At 40.3% G+C, this 17,419-nt stretch overlaps 1 protein-coding gene across 2 annotated transcripts in view; it reads left to right on the forward strand.

Annotated features, from left to right (window-relative positions):
* Positions 1 to 11,633, forward strand: part of Cfap206 (cilia and flagella associated protein 206) — a 53,619-nt gene extending 41,986 nt beyond the window's left edge. For both annotated transcript variants that reach the window (XM_048420563.3, XM_048420564.3), the window contains exons 12-13: positions 7,453 to 7,596; positions 11,198 to 11,633. In XM_048420563.3, coding sequence (XP_048276520.3) covers positions 7,453 to 7,596; positions 11,198 to 11,428 — 375 coding nt within the window. In that variant the 3' untranslated portion in view covers positions 11,429 to 11,633. The remainder of the gene's footprint in view (positions 1 to 7,452; positions 7,597 to 11,197) is intronic.
* Positions 11,634 to 17,419: the final 5,786 nt, after the last annotated feature.

Here is a 17,419-nt window from a genome sequence, read left to right on the forward strand (position 1 = left end):
TCTCAGCCATAAAAACAGGACCCAAGGTAACATGCAAACTGTGTTTAGCACTGTACACAAGTCAAGTGACATTGCGGGGAGCTCGCTGACAGTGTCTCATGATGGGGCTCAGCACGAGCCTCAGGGCTGTCAGGAGTGAGGGAGCAGAGACAGCTCCGCATAGTCATCTTTAGTTGCCTGTGGAGTTCCTCAACTCAGGACAAATTAGGATTCCTGACTTCAGTACTGTTTTAGCTTGCTTTCTATTGCTTTAATAAAACACTGGCCCAAAACAATATTCTTACCAGCAGAGAAGCTGAGGCAGGAACTGAAGTAGAGTCCATGGAGGAACGCTGCTTACTGACTTGCTACCCATGCTTGCTTAGCATGCTCTCTTATGCAGCTTCCGACCATCTGCCCAGGATGGCACCACCCACGTCAGTCACTACAAGCAAATGCCCATTGACTTTCCTACAGGCCAATCTGATGGTGGCATTTGCTCAGCTGAGGTTTCCTCTTCCTAGATGGCTCCAGCTTCCATCAAGTTGACAGAAGTCATAAATGCACAAAAGTATACATGCTATAAAATTTTTGAACAAATTGGTATTAATAAAGACATCTTACTACAGGCTTAAGCACGGGGATTAAAGGAGTGCTGCTTAAGGGGAAAAATAGGCATCGAAGTGTGAATTAGACTTCCCAAGAGAATGTGTCCTTTACAAAAGAGGACTTTTCATATAGCAGGGAATATCTTTTCTCTCTGTATGTCATCTTAAAATAGGTCATGACAATCTTTTCCATTGACATAGGTTTGCTCTGTTAGGATATAAAGGAGGGAAAGACAAGATCAGAGAAAAGGGTTGTCAGAGTTCTCTCTAGTTCTGATTTCACCTCTAAAACTTTTAAATTAAAAACGTTTAATACTTCTTAACACGTATAGTTTTTGAAACTGTCATTAATTTTATATTCCAGTTCAAGCAGGATGCCTATTTGTGATTTTTTTTTAAAAAAATCATTGCCTTTAACTTTTAGTTTAGTGAACAAAACAAACCAACTGAGAGATAATAAATATTCCCCATAAAGGGAAACACAAAGTCAGCTTATCTAAAGTTACATTTTCTCATTGTTTTACACTTGGAAGCTGAATTATATACTGATCAAACATGAAACCAGTGGACTACCAAATATCTATCTGGGGTTCCTCCCCCCAAAACTTTCTTCCCTTCCTTAGATTAGATATGGAAGGAGGCAACTGCTAACAAGCTTAGAACCTAAAATGCCTTTAGAGGTCTATAAGCAAAACAAACAAACAAACAAACAAACAAAAAAAAAACCACGTTGGAAACCCAGATGCCGGCACACACCAAACAAAATAGATTCCTTACACCAAACACTTTGAAAGCAAACCAGAAAAAAACATTGTTTATCTACCAAACAGGATCCTTAAGCATCCAGTTCAGAATAAACAAATGAACCCTCAAATAAACCAAGAAAGATCTGAAAGAGCCCAGAAAGAACTCCCCCAAATATACCTGAGGAGATAACACAAGATAGCACAGAGGTCCATATTGTCAGTACCTTGCAGGCACCTGGGTGGCTCCTCCAGTAGCCTGTTCTTGGGACACTAAATTCTGGCGTCATAGATGTTGACACAAAACAAAACTCCTACCTAAAAGGGAGTAAGAGATAGTTTATCTTGAAGCCAACTATGAGTGACCATGGTCTAGGGATGCAGATTTAGGCTACCCTAAAGTCCATGTTCCAATGTGGAAGCAGTTGCAGGAAGGGTTTATAGTCTACAGAACAAAGAGAGTGCTTTTCAAACACATTAGGAGAAAGCCGCCGGTGGACTAAAGAAATGTGGGGATGTCTCACGGGATCTGATGACATTCTGCTTTTGGTGGGTGAGAGGTGTCTGTATATCCCATCAACTTTACCTAATTAACTACCACAGAGATGTTAGCTCACATATAGACGGGGGCAATAAATGCTTATTAAGAGGGCTAAAGAAGGCCCGCAGTAACTTGACTCTGAACTCGTAATATTCCAAATTCTCCAGAATCATTTAAGTGTGCCTCAGTTAATTAGAAAAGAAGGCTCAATGGAAAGTGTTCCAGGAACTTCCATTCACACACGCTAATACTCAGTTCACTTCTCCACTCTTAAACAGGTCAGGATCTCTTTCATAGGGAATGGTGCCACCCAGAGTGGGACATCATCCTGATTCAATTAACCTAGTCAGTCATCCACAGAGAAACCCAATCTAGAGCAGTCTTCATCAAGACTGCCTTCCCAGATGATTCTAGACTGTTCTAAGTTCACAATGGGGGGGGGGGGGCACAATTACCTGTGTATATTCTGTTTTCCATTTTCATTTTTTTTTCTCTTTCTTTGTTTTCCCCTTTCTTCCCTCCCTCCCTCCCTCCCTCCCTCCCTCCTTCCTCCCTCCCTCCCTCCTTCCTCCCCTCCCTCCCTCCCTCCCTCCCTCTTTCTTTCTTTCTTTCTTTCTTTCTTTCTTTCTTTCTTCCTTCCTTCCTTCCTTCCTTCCTTCCTTCCTTCCTTTCTTTTTTTCTTTCTTCCTAGTTTCTCAAGACAGGGTTTCTCTGTGCAACCCTGGCTGTTCTGGAACTCACTTTGTAGACCAGGATGGTCTCCAGTTCACAAATATCTGCTTGCCTCTGCCTCCCGAGTGCTGGGAATAGAGTTGTGTACCACCACCGCCCAGCTTCTTCATTTTTCTTAATCAACCTTATTTCTTGTTCCTTACTTTATGAAAAATTGGGGTGAAGGGGACCATGGACATCATTGAAATGGAGAACAGTAAGGACACAGCTTATTTGGGAAGCACAGTGCAGGGTCTTTATGCTTAGCCATACATACGGCTACAGCTTTGATTACAAAATACATAATGCATAAGATACCAATCTGTTAATGCCTTTTATTCTACTGGACAAAGAACAGTTGTTTATATGTTACTAATTGGACCTTTTCCCAGAATAGAAATGTGAAGACCATGACATAACAGGAAATACCTGTTAAAACGTGAAGGCGGTATTCTGCTCAAACTCTGCAAACATCCTCTAGTTTTTATGAGACACCTGGCAGGTGTATTGTCCTGGGCTGGCATCAGCTCAGCAAATCTCCTTCACTTCATTTTTAAATTAAGAATTAATAAAATGTCCCAGATTTTTAGTGCAGGTAAAAACTGGACTGGAAACAGAAAACAAAGGCCATTGATGCACTTCAGTCATTGGCCAGCTAGGGAACGGAGCAGGGGCTTGGTCGTGTTATGGGCCACGTGTGCGAGCCTATATTTATGTTACACGTCATTGTTTTCTCTTCTCGCTATACTACATTGACAAGCAGCCCGAGTACGGTGCTGCCTAGAAGTGGTTAAAGTAGGTGCTCTTGTCTTCCTGGAGTACTTTTCCATGCTGTGATGTGGTTTGTTGGAGGATATCTCACCACCCCGGATTTTGTCAGGTTAAAAAGTCGTTCGCTGAGATGATGTAAAATGTTTTTTACATCTGGTGAGAAATGATTCAGTTTTTACTCCATAATCTGCCCATATCTAAATTACTATATGTTAATTTACATGTAAGATTAAACAACTTTACCTAAGACTGATCTAACTTTGCCCACTTTTATTATATTTAATGTATATTCCTATAACTAATTAAGATGTTTTTCAGGTACAATATTCTACTTACTTTTGTATCAGATTTAATGAGCTGTCTTTTTCTAGGAATTTATTCAAATTATTTCCATGAAGGTTTCATGATAGTCTTCCCTAACTGGTTTAATCTCTACCTGATCTATTGCCTCCAGACCATTTTGGCTGGTTTTGGGTTTTGAAACATGGTCTCATTCAGGAGCCTTGGATGTCCTGAAACATGATACGTAAAGCAGGTTGGCCTTGAACTCACAGAGATCTGTCCTGTCTCTGTCCCCCAAATGCTGGGATTAAAGATGTGTGCGAGCATGTCCAGCCTTTCTACTGCCCTTTGTGTTTGAATTGTTTTGTGAGAGGGTCTCACGTAGCCCATGCTTCTTGGAACCAGCAATTCCCTGCCTCCCCATCCAGGACGCTGCTTTGCAATTCCATACATTACTTACTTTAGCCTCTCTCTATTTTGATTCATCTTGCCAAGTCCTGACTTATTTAATTATACTTATTTATTTATACTTGCATTAGACTGTTTTCTCTGCCTTTTCTTAGAGAACTGTCAGCCCTGTTCCACCGTGGCTTCCGTTTCCCATCTCAGACTGCAATCACATTCCTCACCTACCTCCTTTATTTTCTTTTACTTCTTTCCTGGCCTCCTTCGATTACAGCTTGTCTCATTAATTCTTGTGCTTTGGGCATGTATAAGCTGCATTTATATCCATTTATTATTAAGTTGCAGGCCACATGCTTTTAAACACAGTCATTCTCCTCACGGTTCTAAGTATTTTCTAATTCCCTTTAGTATCTTTATTTGCTTAAAGTTGTTTGCTAGCTCCCTCACGTAGACAGTTTTCATTTGAATTCCAATTAATTATTTGTATCTATTTTTACTTGAGCTTTCATGTGACGTTTTCAAATGTGCTTTTCTCTCTTACAAACATGTGTATGAGAGGTCGCTCGGCAGTTCGGAGCACTTACTGTTTGCTCTTGCAGAGAGCTTGGATTTGCTTCCCCGCATCTGTATCTGGCAGCTCAGTATTGCACGCAGCCCCAGTTTCAAGAGATCCAACGTTCTCTTCGGGCCTCCTCAGGCATTGCACTCATGCAATGCTCAATAAGATGTGTTTTGCATCCCCCCACATGCACACAAACACAACTAAAATTATATTAAAATAAAATATCTGTATATATATAGTATATAGTTATTGTACAGTTTTTCTTATATTAGTTATAGCCTTTTCATTTTAGACACAAGGAGAAATGTAGTGACATTTCATTTGTATTTTAATAAATAAAGCTTGCCTGAAGACCAGAGACTCAAACAGACCAGGCAGTGGTAGCACACACCTTTAATCCCAGTAGCCACACTAGTTTGCCATAGAAACTGGGCTGTAGTGGTGCATGCCTTTAATCCCAGCACTGGAGAGAAATATAGGATGGGAAGAGACAGCACTCACACACAGTCTCATTCTGAGATTCCTGGAGGCAGGATCGCCATTTTGGACTGAGGCAGAAATAAGAGGCAGTGGCTGGCTGCTTTGCTTTTCTGACCTTCAGGTAGAACCCCAATATCTATCTCTGGGTTTTTATTGATCATGCTACAAAAAAACTTTTAAAAAGCATGTAAATATAGATGTATTTATATTTATATATAATTTATAATATATATATAAAATTTTGGAGTTATGAGCATTATCATAAAAAGCCTTAAAGCTATTTGTGGCCCTAAATAAATCGATATATTAATTCTTGAAGTTATCAACTTAATTTTCTCAACTCAGTGGATCTCAAAATTCCTAGTCATTTCCTGGATATCAATGTGTGTGTGTGCGCACATGCGCATGCGACTATTATCAAAATTGTTATTTTAAGATTAACATATAATTTTTTTTTTGTATTTCGAGACAGGGTTTCTCTGTGTAGCTTTGGAGCATGTCCTGAAACTCACTTTGTAGGCCAGGCTGGCCTTGAACTCATGGAAATCCACCTACCTCTGCCTCCCGAGTAGCTACCATATGTAATTTTGTGCTCAATGAGATGTATTATACAAAATTCTAATTTAGAAAAAATATGGCAGGAACTAGTTGCTCAAAAATTTATGAGAGGAACTTTAATATAAGTTAGAAAAATGTCATTTGTCATTTTGCTGCGAGTTTTGAAAGTTTTTTTTTTATCTTGGCCTGGCATTCAAGATGTATAGAGGTTTTTTTTTTTTTTAATTGTTGTTTGTCTTCACCTTTTACTGCTAATTCCCAGCCATAACTTCTCATGTCAGGTGACAATGAGTTAATACCCTGGTTCTAGACTTGTTCTACTTGCCCAGATTTTCTTTTATAAAAAGATAATTTTTTAAATAAAGAAAATTATGATTCTTGTGGAGATAAAATGAATATGTGTTAAAGTATAATCAATTCATCAGTCAGAGGGAATTGTAGATTTACCACCAGTTTAAAAGAACATCCTAGAATTGGGCGATGGTGCCTTTAATCCCAGCACTCAGAAGGCAGAGGCAGGTGGATCTTCGTGAGTTTGAGTCCAGCCTGGTCTACAAGAGCGAGTTCCAGGACAGGCTCCAAAGCTACAGAGAAACCCTGCCTTGGGGGGAAAAAAAAAGGACCATCCTAAGCTTGGAGTGGTGGCACACTCCTAGAATCCCGGAACTCGGGAGGCCAAAGGTGGAGGACTGCAAGTCTGAAGCCAGCCTGGGTTGCAGGATGTGACCCTGTGTCAAACCCTTCTTCACCAAAAAGAGGAAGAATTCTGACAGACACACTTATGCATCCAAAGCATTCAAATAAATGTGCAAGTAAAGACAAATGCGTATGTTTTCCCACAGAGGGAAAGAGCAGCTAGACAGACTCCATGTGTGTAGACCAAACTCCTTCTCCTTACTCCGTTAGATGCAGCTCAGAGATGCAAGATGGCTAGACAGTGCAAGGTTAGACTTACGTCACCAGAGAGGCCTGTGCTCTGGAGAGACAACGCTTAGTTCTCTATTGAGACATAATTTTTCTCTGTGCACCTGGGTTGGTTTTCCTTTGTGTTTATTTAATCCACAGCTGCTCTTCGGTTACCTATGGAAGTGGGGTTTCTCCCGCTGCCTTCCTTATTGTCGTATTTTATTACCATTTACTTCTATTGTACAATAGTGTTAATTAGCTTTTCATTATGCTTTTCCATACCCCTGTCCCCATGCCATAAGAAATTATAATCTGTATTTAGTGGTACTGATCACCTTAGTTATGGTTACTCTCTTTTTCCTCCTCTTTACTATGACTTGAATGTCTCTCTATCTTCAACAACACCAAACACAGCATAATCAATTGTTCTTTTAGCCTGTAATTGTTAATACTTAATATCAGGTGTCCTTGGAGAAAACAAGTATATTTAAATAAATATATGGGCTACCTATTATGGGTACATAGTTCAAGTTCAAATCACATCCTAGGGAGGATTAAATATATGGAATTTATATCTAATATTTAATTACTAGTTATACTTTCTATTTCCACTTATACTACCAATTGTGAAGAGTAGGAAAAGACATTTGAATATTTGGTAATGAGCAATGTATTTCCCTTCTAAAATACCCTCCCTCAACAGGTTCACAAAGTCGTGAGTGAAGCCAGACTATGCAGGAACACAAATGCGTTTGGCTTGCTGGTTACAAGCTTTCCTTTGCTGGCATTTACAAAGTTCCAAAAATACTTTGCTAGTCTTTTGGTAGTTTTAGCTAAATCATTTCAGTTATCTATTTATACTGTTTGATTTTTATGAGTACTAATTACAAACTTTCATTTCTTTAGATGAGAGATGTTGACAAGCATTATATAAAACCAATTACGCAGTGTGAAAGCAGCACACAGACAGATACACACATATTGCCACCAACTACCGTGAGATCATATGAGTGGAATGAATGGGAATTAAGAAGAAAAGCTATAAGACTGGTTTGTAACAGTATTTTCTAAATTGTTCAAAGGTGGGGAATTTTGGTATTGTGGCCCATACAGTTGGTAAGTTCAATTGTTTATATAAAAGTAATAAGTTCCTACACAGTTCTCTGCTGATAGAAAAGTAATTAGCATAATTTATAACTTGCTGGCTTCACATGTTGTAAGGTTGTTTTCTAACTTTAAACCTGTATGAAAATATGGAAGCATGAACCCACTCTCTAGTAACACCAGCCAGGTACTAATGATGGTTTACTGTTTACTTCCTAGTCTGGAAACTGTTTTCCAGGCTGGAGCGATGGCTGAGTGGTTAAGGCCACTCGTCATTCTTATAGAGGACCTAGGTTCATTTCCAGGTACACGCTTGGGCAGCTCACGTTGCCAGCTCCAGGGGATCTGACGCTCTCTTCTGGCCTTTGCCATCCCTCAAACACATGTACACAGATGCACGCACCTAAATAAAAACAGACTAAATCTTAAATATAAAAGAATACCTTTTCTTCAGCTCTGGATAATATCAGTATGTTCTGCCAACTACTCAGAAGTCTGAGCCCTGCCTGAGTTAAAGGGTGAATTCATGGGCAGCTTGAACAACTAAAGATGTGTGTGTGTGTGTGTGTGTGTTTTATTGCATATTAAAGGCTACATACATAGCTTAGTGGTAGAGCACTTGCCTAGCAGCCCCAAGTTAAACCACTCTATCAGAAAACAAAACAAAACAACAACAAAAAAACCCAGCAGCAACCCTATTCTTCCCACTTCTTGCTTTTTAAACCCTTTTCTGTCAAATCTTAGATGCTGTAGCATCCCTGCCCCCTTTACAATAGGTTTGTGCTGTGTAGCCCAGGCTGGCCTGGAATTCAGCCTCCTGAGTGTTGGGATTACAGTGTGCACCCTGTGCCTTCCCCCATTCTCACAGACATGGTGCTTTCATCCCATGGGTTCTGGGTCACTGTGATGAGAACAGATGCCACAGATGCCAACCTTAAAGCCTGTCTTTGAAGCTCTCATCCATGTCCTGCCAAGTAGAATTCCTCACTTGCTTCTTATTCTTTTTTTTCAGCACCTTATCATTTAAGACAATGGATGTTTAATGTATTAGTATCATTTACTATAGCAGGGGCCTTTGCTGAATAACGGTGTGGGGATAAGTACATTACCTTGTTAGTTACCTTTCTCATGGCAACCACAGAATACCCAGCAAAAACAAAGGAGGGAGGATTTGTAGCATATGTGTGATAAAAATCATTTATGTCCATAGCCTTCATTTATTGCAGCTACCATTCTTCTGAAATGATGTGTGAAGTAAACAAAGAATGCTCAGTAAGAACAGAAAGTTTGCATGACAGTCTTAAAATGCGGGCAAGGAAAACTGTGGAGATGGCTTTCCAGTAGGAGAAGACTCATGTTTCACAAGCCTAAAGACCAGAGATTGGGTGCCCCAAACTATATAAAAACATAAAAGTTGGACTCAGTGGCACAAACAGCTGCAATCCCTGTGTGCCATATTAATTGCAACACTGCTTCGCCCATTAGCTCTAGCTTCTTATTGGCTAATTCTTAGATCATAAACTAACCCATTTCTATTAATCTGTGTATTGCCACAAGGCATACCGGTAAGGTTCCTAAGGTTCCGACGTGTCCTCCTTCGCCTGCTACATGGTGTCTCTCTGACTCCGCCTACTCTCTCTATCTCTGTTAAGATTTCCTACCTGGCTTTGCTCTGCTAAGCCACTGGCCAAAACAGTTTTGTTCATCAGCCAATAAAAGCAACAAATATACAGAAGGGCACCCACATCATGCCTACTTGAGTGGGAGGTGGAGCCATGATGCTTACCAGAAGCCAACTGAGCTGACTGATGCCGCAGCAAAGATATTTGGGGGAACTTCTCGTCAACCAACATTTGACTGTTACTCAGAAGGGGAATAATCCATTTAGAATTTAGTGGGAATGTGAAGTGTGTTAAGGCAGATCTTTTAATGCCCAAGGTGGGTTGAACAGAAGGAAGATGGGGATTTAAATAAGACTGAGTAGAAAAGCACCAACATTGGTGGGACAGCACAATGAAAGATCTTAAGGCAAAGATACAAAGTATTTTAGGGCCTCACTGTGCACTGATGCTTACCACTGGCAAGTTAATGCATCTTTCAGAAGGTCTTGTAATGGATAGTGTAAGAAATTGCTTGACCTGGGCTAGGGGTACAAGTCTGTGGTGGAGTACTTGCCTAGTGGGAGGCCCTAAGTTCCAACCCCAGCACAAAAATATTTGCTTATATAACAAGTCTCTTGGAATAGTAATATTCTGCTACCAGAAATCATGAAAAGATAAAGTCTTCTTAATGTGGACTATATAGTGGGCATTTGTAGGGAAGAGATTTGGATTCTTGATGGTCCAAACTCCGAAATATTTAGGTCTGCCCTCCTTCATCCATCTGCTCTGGTACCCACTGCCACATCTTCTTACCCTGTTCCAACATCTTCTTAGTTCTTAGCCTCTCCCATTTCCTCGTGGGTCAGAGGATGAAATCAGGGCTTTCCATGTGCCATTCAACCCAGTGACCACTGAGTGACGCCTTCCAGTTCTTTTCCTCCGTGGTTCCTGGCCTGTGCCGTCTGTCTATACTCATGGTTACTAGTTATCCAAAAAGAGAGTAAACAAAACTAAATTGTATAACCTGAGACAGATTTTAACAGTAACAGCATAGGGGAAAGCTCATTTTAAAAATTCACTGTAAATCTTAGACAGGTATGATTTTAAAAAGTCAAAGTTCTACAAATCTTAAAGTTTAATATCAAAGCAATCATAAGGTCATTTAAAGTCATAGCTGAGGTCATTATAACTCAATATTGTGCACCTTTATTTAGCCTCACTTTCAGCATTTCACGTTTTCCCACTTCATAAGGAATTCTTAATTTTTTATTCTGTTCCTGATTTTGTACTGTTCCAATGTTTTCTAGGAAAAAATGAGATATTTGGTCCATCAGGATAATTTAGAAAGTTGCCATGAAAGCTGCTAAGTTCAGTGCCCAGAACCTACCACAGAAGCAGAGAATTAACACCAGGAGCTTCTGACTCCTACCTGCCCACCATGGCACACACACATACCTGTGATCATATCATACATATCCTCATACTTATTGTACTCACCACCACCACTACCACCACCACCATCACCACCACCATCACTGCCACCATCATCACTACTACTACCACTATCAGCACCACCACCACTATCACCACCACAACCATCATCACCAACCATCACTATCATCACTGCCACCATCATCACCACCACCACCATCACCATCATCACCGCCACCACCACCACCACCACCATTACCACATCACCACCATTGTCATCACCACCATTGTTATTACCACCACCACCACCATCACCATCATCATCATCATCACCACCATTGTCATCACCACCACCGTGATCACCATCATCACCATCATCATCATCACTATATAAAATGTAATGTTTATTTGTAGAATGTGAAAATAATAGGTAAATATTAACTAAACCCTTGATAATTTTTTACATTATTTATTTCTTAGAGAGATATTAATCCTGATTTTCTTCTTCTATATAGGCTAATTTACGCCAGAAAATGACTCACTCCGTACAAACTGACCTTAGTCACATGAGAAGAGATAACAGCTCACAGGTGTACCCTCTGAAAAACGCTGGCACCCAGTCCATGAGAGAAGGCGGCACCAGAGTGCCCAGGCCGCAGATCTTCATAGCTGGGCTTCGTGGGGGACCAAGCAAAACAACCTATGGGGTAAAGGTGAACCTAACCAGAGCGGTGGATGAAACCTAGAATGGAATTTTAAAGGAAGCTGATCCTGAATATTAAGCATGGAAAAGAGTTCCAAGCACTCTACATGTACATAGTTAATTTTGTGGGGTGACACAGTCAGTGTTTGCGTGAATGTGTATTAGAGCCCGTATCTCGCCTGACTGCTATAAAGGTCTCAAAGCATCTCTGTAGCACATTTCTCATGCTATTAAAAATGATAATAAAATGCTGTCCATTTGTTTGTTTTGTCTTTTAGAAAAAATTTAGCAGCATTGAGAATGAAATTGTAATGCCAGCTTTATTAACAGTGTAAATGATTTATCACCAGAATAGAGGCTACCTATAAAATCCTACAAAATGTTAAACATGAACATTCGCTCTGAAACACAACACTTTCTGTCATTAGCTATTCAAGGTTGACATTCTATATAATGAGCTTTGCGATCTGGAACAATTACTTCCAACATCCACATTATGCCTTTTAAAACCTGGAGATTTGATATTTATACCTAAATTTCAGGCTCGTTTAGGGAAAAAAAAAATCAGAATATCTGGTAACACTGACTGGCATTCCAGCTTGGTCCTTTCAAGTTGTCTGTTGTCTAACCAAAGCCTGAAGCATAGAGCCCTTCCACTTCAGACACCCCCTCAGCCATATTTGGCTCATAAACAGTTGTGTTTGGGTTTCTGTGGATTACTACACTTTAGGGGTATAGTTGTATTACTCTTATACTTCTAATGCCAGCTAATGGCTAAGAAAGTTCCCAAGTGAGAGGAACTAGCAGAAGGACTAGGGGAAGGAGGATCATTTACATACATTTATATTTATTTTCATCTGCACAGGTGATTTTCTCCTTTTCTTTTTGGATGGGAGGCTATGGTTCAGTTGGTAGAACATTTGTCTATCACGCACACGGCCATGGGTTCAGTTCTCAATGCTGTATAAACTGTATACTGTGGGTGGCACACAGATGTCATCTTAACATTTGGATGATGGTGGCAGGAAGGTCACAAATTCAAAGTTGTCATTGGACATATAGCAAACATGTGGCCAACATACAATATGAGAGCCTGTCTCAGAAAAAAAAAAAAAAAGCCTTGTTCTTTGCTGATCTCTCTGATTTGCATTTTCCTTGTGCTCCTAGCCAGGGGGCAGTATGTGACACTCTCCAACCATGCCCCCTTGGGCTTGACTGAGCCCATTTCACTGTTCCCTTGAACCAGGTTTCTTGTACGACCCACGGAGGTGAGATCCCTGCCGTGTTGCCTCTGAAGGTCTCTTGTACGACCCACGGAGGTGAGATCCCTGCCGTGTTGCCTCTGAAGGTCTCTTGTACGACCCACGGAGGTGAGATCCCTGCCGTGTTGCCTCTGAAGGTCAAAAGCCAACACTTCTACTTTCTTTTGGACAAAGCTAGACACCCCAACACCCAGTTCTTTGACAATCCTTGGTATCTACCAGAGCTTGTGAAAAGACAACATGGGTCCCTTCCTTCTCTCAGATAAGGATGCAAACGCTAGGGATGGGGTGACAGCCAGAGCAATGATGGAACCTAGGAGCCAGCCAGTCTTCCAAGGGAAAGACAACAGCAAGAACGTGCTGACGGAGTTTGTTTTCTGTCTAGGTTAAATATTATTTACAGCATGAATAGATCTTGAAATCCATTTTCCACAGGTGCGATAAAAAAGTGAACTTTAAACATACCTTGTCATGATTTTTATGCCTGAAGTTTTAAAATGATGTTAGTGACAGGCTGGCTGTTAAGTAAGACAAGGCATGGATGACAGGGTGAGGTTGGGTCATCACAGAACTTATTAAACTTTAAGGATTCAGGATTGTGAATTTTGGTGTTTTTTTTTTCAGTTAGCCCTCATCCACATTCATAAACATAAGCCATCATTATCTTAGAACTGGAGTTATCTTAGAACTGAGGTTAGAATGGACTAATGAATAAAAATAGCAAGTAACTTGAAAAGTCAAACTTTTAGTATCAAAGACTCACTTGAGTCTGGGAAGGGGGAGAGGGCCCAGCATTTAAGAGCTAGTTCTGTTTTTTCAAATGACCTGAGTTTGTTTCCCAGGAGTGGAGGTCAGAGGACAACTTTTGTGGAGTTGGTTATTGCCTTCTCTTTTTATGTGGGTTCTGGGGTTCAAATTCAGGCTGCCAGGTTTGTGTAGCAAGTGCCTTTACCACTGAGCCATTTTTACCAACCTTTGCACAGATACTCTTTCTTGTCAACTCTATACTATCAACACTGCAATATTTAACAAGTTATTCTACACCTACCATATTGGAACTTAATAAACCCTTAAACTTTTAGCCATATATCTACACTTTTTTCCCCTTTAAGTTCACACTTTTATTTCCAATCTGAATAGAAACTATTTAATTCTTCTGTACTATAGTGCTATAATATCCACTATATTGTGGGTATACTGAGCCTCCCTTTGTAGACTTCACAATGTCCCATGCTTAAACAGAAATAGAAATAAGCAGATCAAAGGAAAATACCGCAGTTCTATTCGATTTGGTGACGTCATGGATATTTAGGGTTTGCTAACAAGAATATGAGCCAGGAGTTACTCACAAGGAACAGGAGCAAACTCAGAAGCAACTGTATCACGTCACTGGGAAGCCCAGCATCACTATGAAAGCTGCAACCCTGGAGCTCTTTGCCCAGTTTGCAGGCAGCTTTGGAGGCAGAGGTGGGCAGATCTCTGTGACCTCCAGGACAGGCGCCAAAGCTCGAGAAACCTCCACAGTCTGAGCATTTCTTCTCCCTGCCATTGGGCTGGTCAAAGTCTCCTACCCAAGCCTGTTGTTTACCCCTTTTTATATGGCTGGGCAGGGATCCTGGAGACTATTTCCCTTTTCTGTTCTCACAGATGTGTGACCTTTTGTTTACCCCTTGAGTCTCATGAAAGCAAGCTCTCCCTATCCACAATGTTTCAATTCAAAGGAAACTGCTCTACAACATTCTCTACCTACAGTCCTGCTCTCAGTTTACTGAAAATTTGTGACTGTCATGTGTAAACTTATCCTTCCTTAACAGTCCGTAAACATGCCTTTCATTTGCTTCTAGAGATATCTCATGGTCCCTGTGGACCCTCATGTTTTCTCATTAGCATGGGACAATAAACTAGACATGTTATGTTGTATAACAAGTATTTTTCTGTCCTGCTATCCAGCTCCCAAATGACGCAGACATTTATTATTAATTATGAAAGCTTAGCCTTTAGCTTAGGCTTATTTTTAAACTAGCTCTTGTAACTTAAATTGACCTATATTTTTATTAATCTACATTCTATCACGTTACTTTTACCTCTATCCCATTTTCTGAGCTCCACTTTTGAACCTCCCCTTTCTTTTCCGTCCCAGAGTCCTCTCTGTCTCTGAAAGTCTCAGCTATACCTCTTGCCTAGCTATTGGCCATTTCTTTCTTTATTAAACCAATCAGAAGGTGCCTTTGTAAAGATAGATCTTCATAGTGTACAAAAAGATTATTCCACAATAATACTGTGGTTTTACAAGCCTGCCCCTAAGGTCTTGGTTTAATTGAGTTAGGACAGGGATATTAGGTTCATGTAGATGGAATAGAATACCTTTTGGGCAATGAATAAGATAAGATTCGTGCTGGGTAGTGGTGGCGCACCCTTTAATCCCAGAACTCCAGGAGGCAGAGGCAGGAGGTCATCCTGGTCTACAGACTGAGTTCCGGGACAGCTAGTGCTACACAGAGAAACCCTGTCTTGAAAAACAAAACAAAACAAAAAGGTATGATTCAGTAGTATGATTTATGAGTCAAAAATACAACAAAAAGGCCTATTCAATAGTATTTTTATCCACTATCTTGCGGTCATTGTACATGCAAGCGTGTCTGTATATGTGTATGTGTGTGTGTGTATGTGTATACACATGCATAATACTGTTCAGCTTGAGTCATGGTCCCTTTAAGTAATGTTGATTAGGACAGGAAACAAAAACAAACACATGTTCAAGATTCATTTGGAACTTTTTGTTGTTGAAAATAAAAATTCTTCACAAAGCTCACACAGAATTTAAAAAGGTGAAGACTTACAAGGCCTATAATTGGACAAATTGAATATCAACAGAATAGCTAGCTAATAATGAAGTACATTATTTTCTGCCCTAATTGCATCTCTTGGTCTGGAGAGAGGCTAAAAGGATATAGGTTAGGGAAGGGTATGTCATCCTTTGTGCTGGTGAAGACTCCGGTGCTGCTGCTTTGGGGTCATCCACACTTCAGGGAGCAAGCTGTCATTTAAATTCCGCTTGAAGCTCTCCATGGCCCAGGGTTGCTCTTGCTCTGCAAGCTCCAAATCCATTGGCATCTCTACTTGAAGCTCTATCTCCTTAGACCACAGAGACTCCAGGTTTAGATGGGGCTGGCTTCTGTGATACAGCCCACAAACACTGCCAGGGGATGAGCAAACCTGACCTCATTTTTGTCTTCCAGCACCATTGATTGATGTCTAATATCCAATTGTTGTGGAATAGAATATTTGTTTAATCCCGTAAAGATGTGTATTTTTTTTTGTGTTGCGGAACAATTGTTTAACTATGTAAAGGTGTGTTGCAATTGTTTATGCTGCTTTTGCTTAACTATGTAAAGGTGTGTTGCTTTTGTTTATTCTTCATTTGTTTAACGATGTAAAGATGTGTTCCTGTTTTATCTTGCATGCCTAAGGCACCTGATTGGTCTAATAAAAAGATGAATGGCCAATAACTAGGCAGAAGATGGCTAGATGGGGCTGGTGTGCAGAGAGAAAATGGGAGCCAGCCACCCAGCTAGTCAGGGTTCGGTCATCCAGACACAGAAGCAGCAGGAAAGCAGGATGGATAGTACATAGATGAGGCAAATGAGTCTGGGTGCGGGGGGGGGGGGGGGGATTAGCTAAAAACAAGCCTAAGCTCTATTTCATGATTCGGGGACTGGCAGTCCAAGAAAGCCTGCTATACCCAATGCCTTGAGGATCTTTGTCATGGATGCTTCAGGTGAGAAGACAGTAGTAGCCTCTTTTGACTCTGGTTATATTTTCCTTCTTTCTACACCTTTCTGGTCATACATACATAGGCCTTTTCTGAGATTTCAGTAGGTATAGTGAAAAAAAAACACTGAAAAATAAGAATCTAAATTATAATTAAAAATCAGCAAATCTGTTTCGGTTATTCAGACCATTTAGGACGTGCAGAAGAGAACCCTGGAGACGGAACTGTGAAGCTAAGTGGTGAGCACAGTCCACCTTTAGACTTCTGAAACGGAATTTGAAAGGAATGGTAGTGCTTATTGAAGACACACCAAAACCAAAGCAAGTTTGTTTAGAATTTAACGTAGATCAGTCTGCCTTGCTTCATGTCTTTGAGCCACAGCATATAGTAATGCGGTCTTAATAAAGAAATTTACCTCTTAAAAATAATATTAAGGTCACAGTGACACTCACCAGTGGGGAGACAGAAACTACACAAAGCAGTAGTTGTAAAACAAGAAGTATATAATATTCTTTAAAATATAGTTTTGAGGGTTTTTTTTATTTAACTGTGTGCTCAAATAGATGTAGAGTAAGGAACTGAATAATTCTACCAGTATAAACTCTACCAATCACAGGAAAAGGTGATTAGCATCAGGGAGCATGCATGCAGCCAAGTAAAGGCCTAATACTATTCCAAAAATGAGATAAATGAAATGTCAAACTCTATAGTCAATGCTGGGGCTAAGAATGTAGCTTAGTTCTATTTTTTTTAAAACCTAGCATATGAGTCCTAACTCCTTAAAAAAAAATCTTTCTGGCAGCACCTACATCATATCAATATATAATAAGGAATAAGGTTTTCCAGTCATGTTAAGAGGCTGGCTACACACACACACACACACACACACACACACAATGTTCAGTACCTATAGAATGGTTTATAGCATGTACTCCACAATTCTCCAAAGAGGATTTTTGGGAAAAATTTGCTGCCAAAGCTGGAAGCTATTGGGTATTTC

The sequence above is a fragment of the Myodes glareolus genome, chromosome 16 (genome assembly GCF_982192425.1).
Source record: "Myodes glareolus chromosome 16, mMyoGla1.1, whole genome shotgun sequence".
Classification (NCBI taxonomy): Eukaryota; Metazoa; Chordata; class Mammalia; order Rodentia; family Cricetidae; genus Myodes; species Myodes glareolus.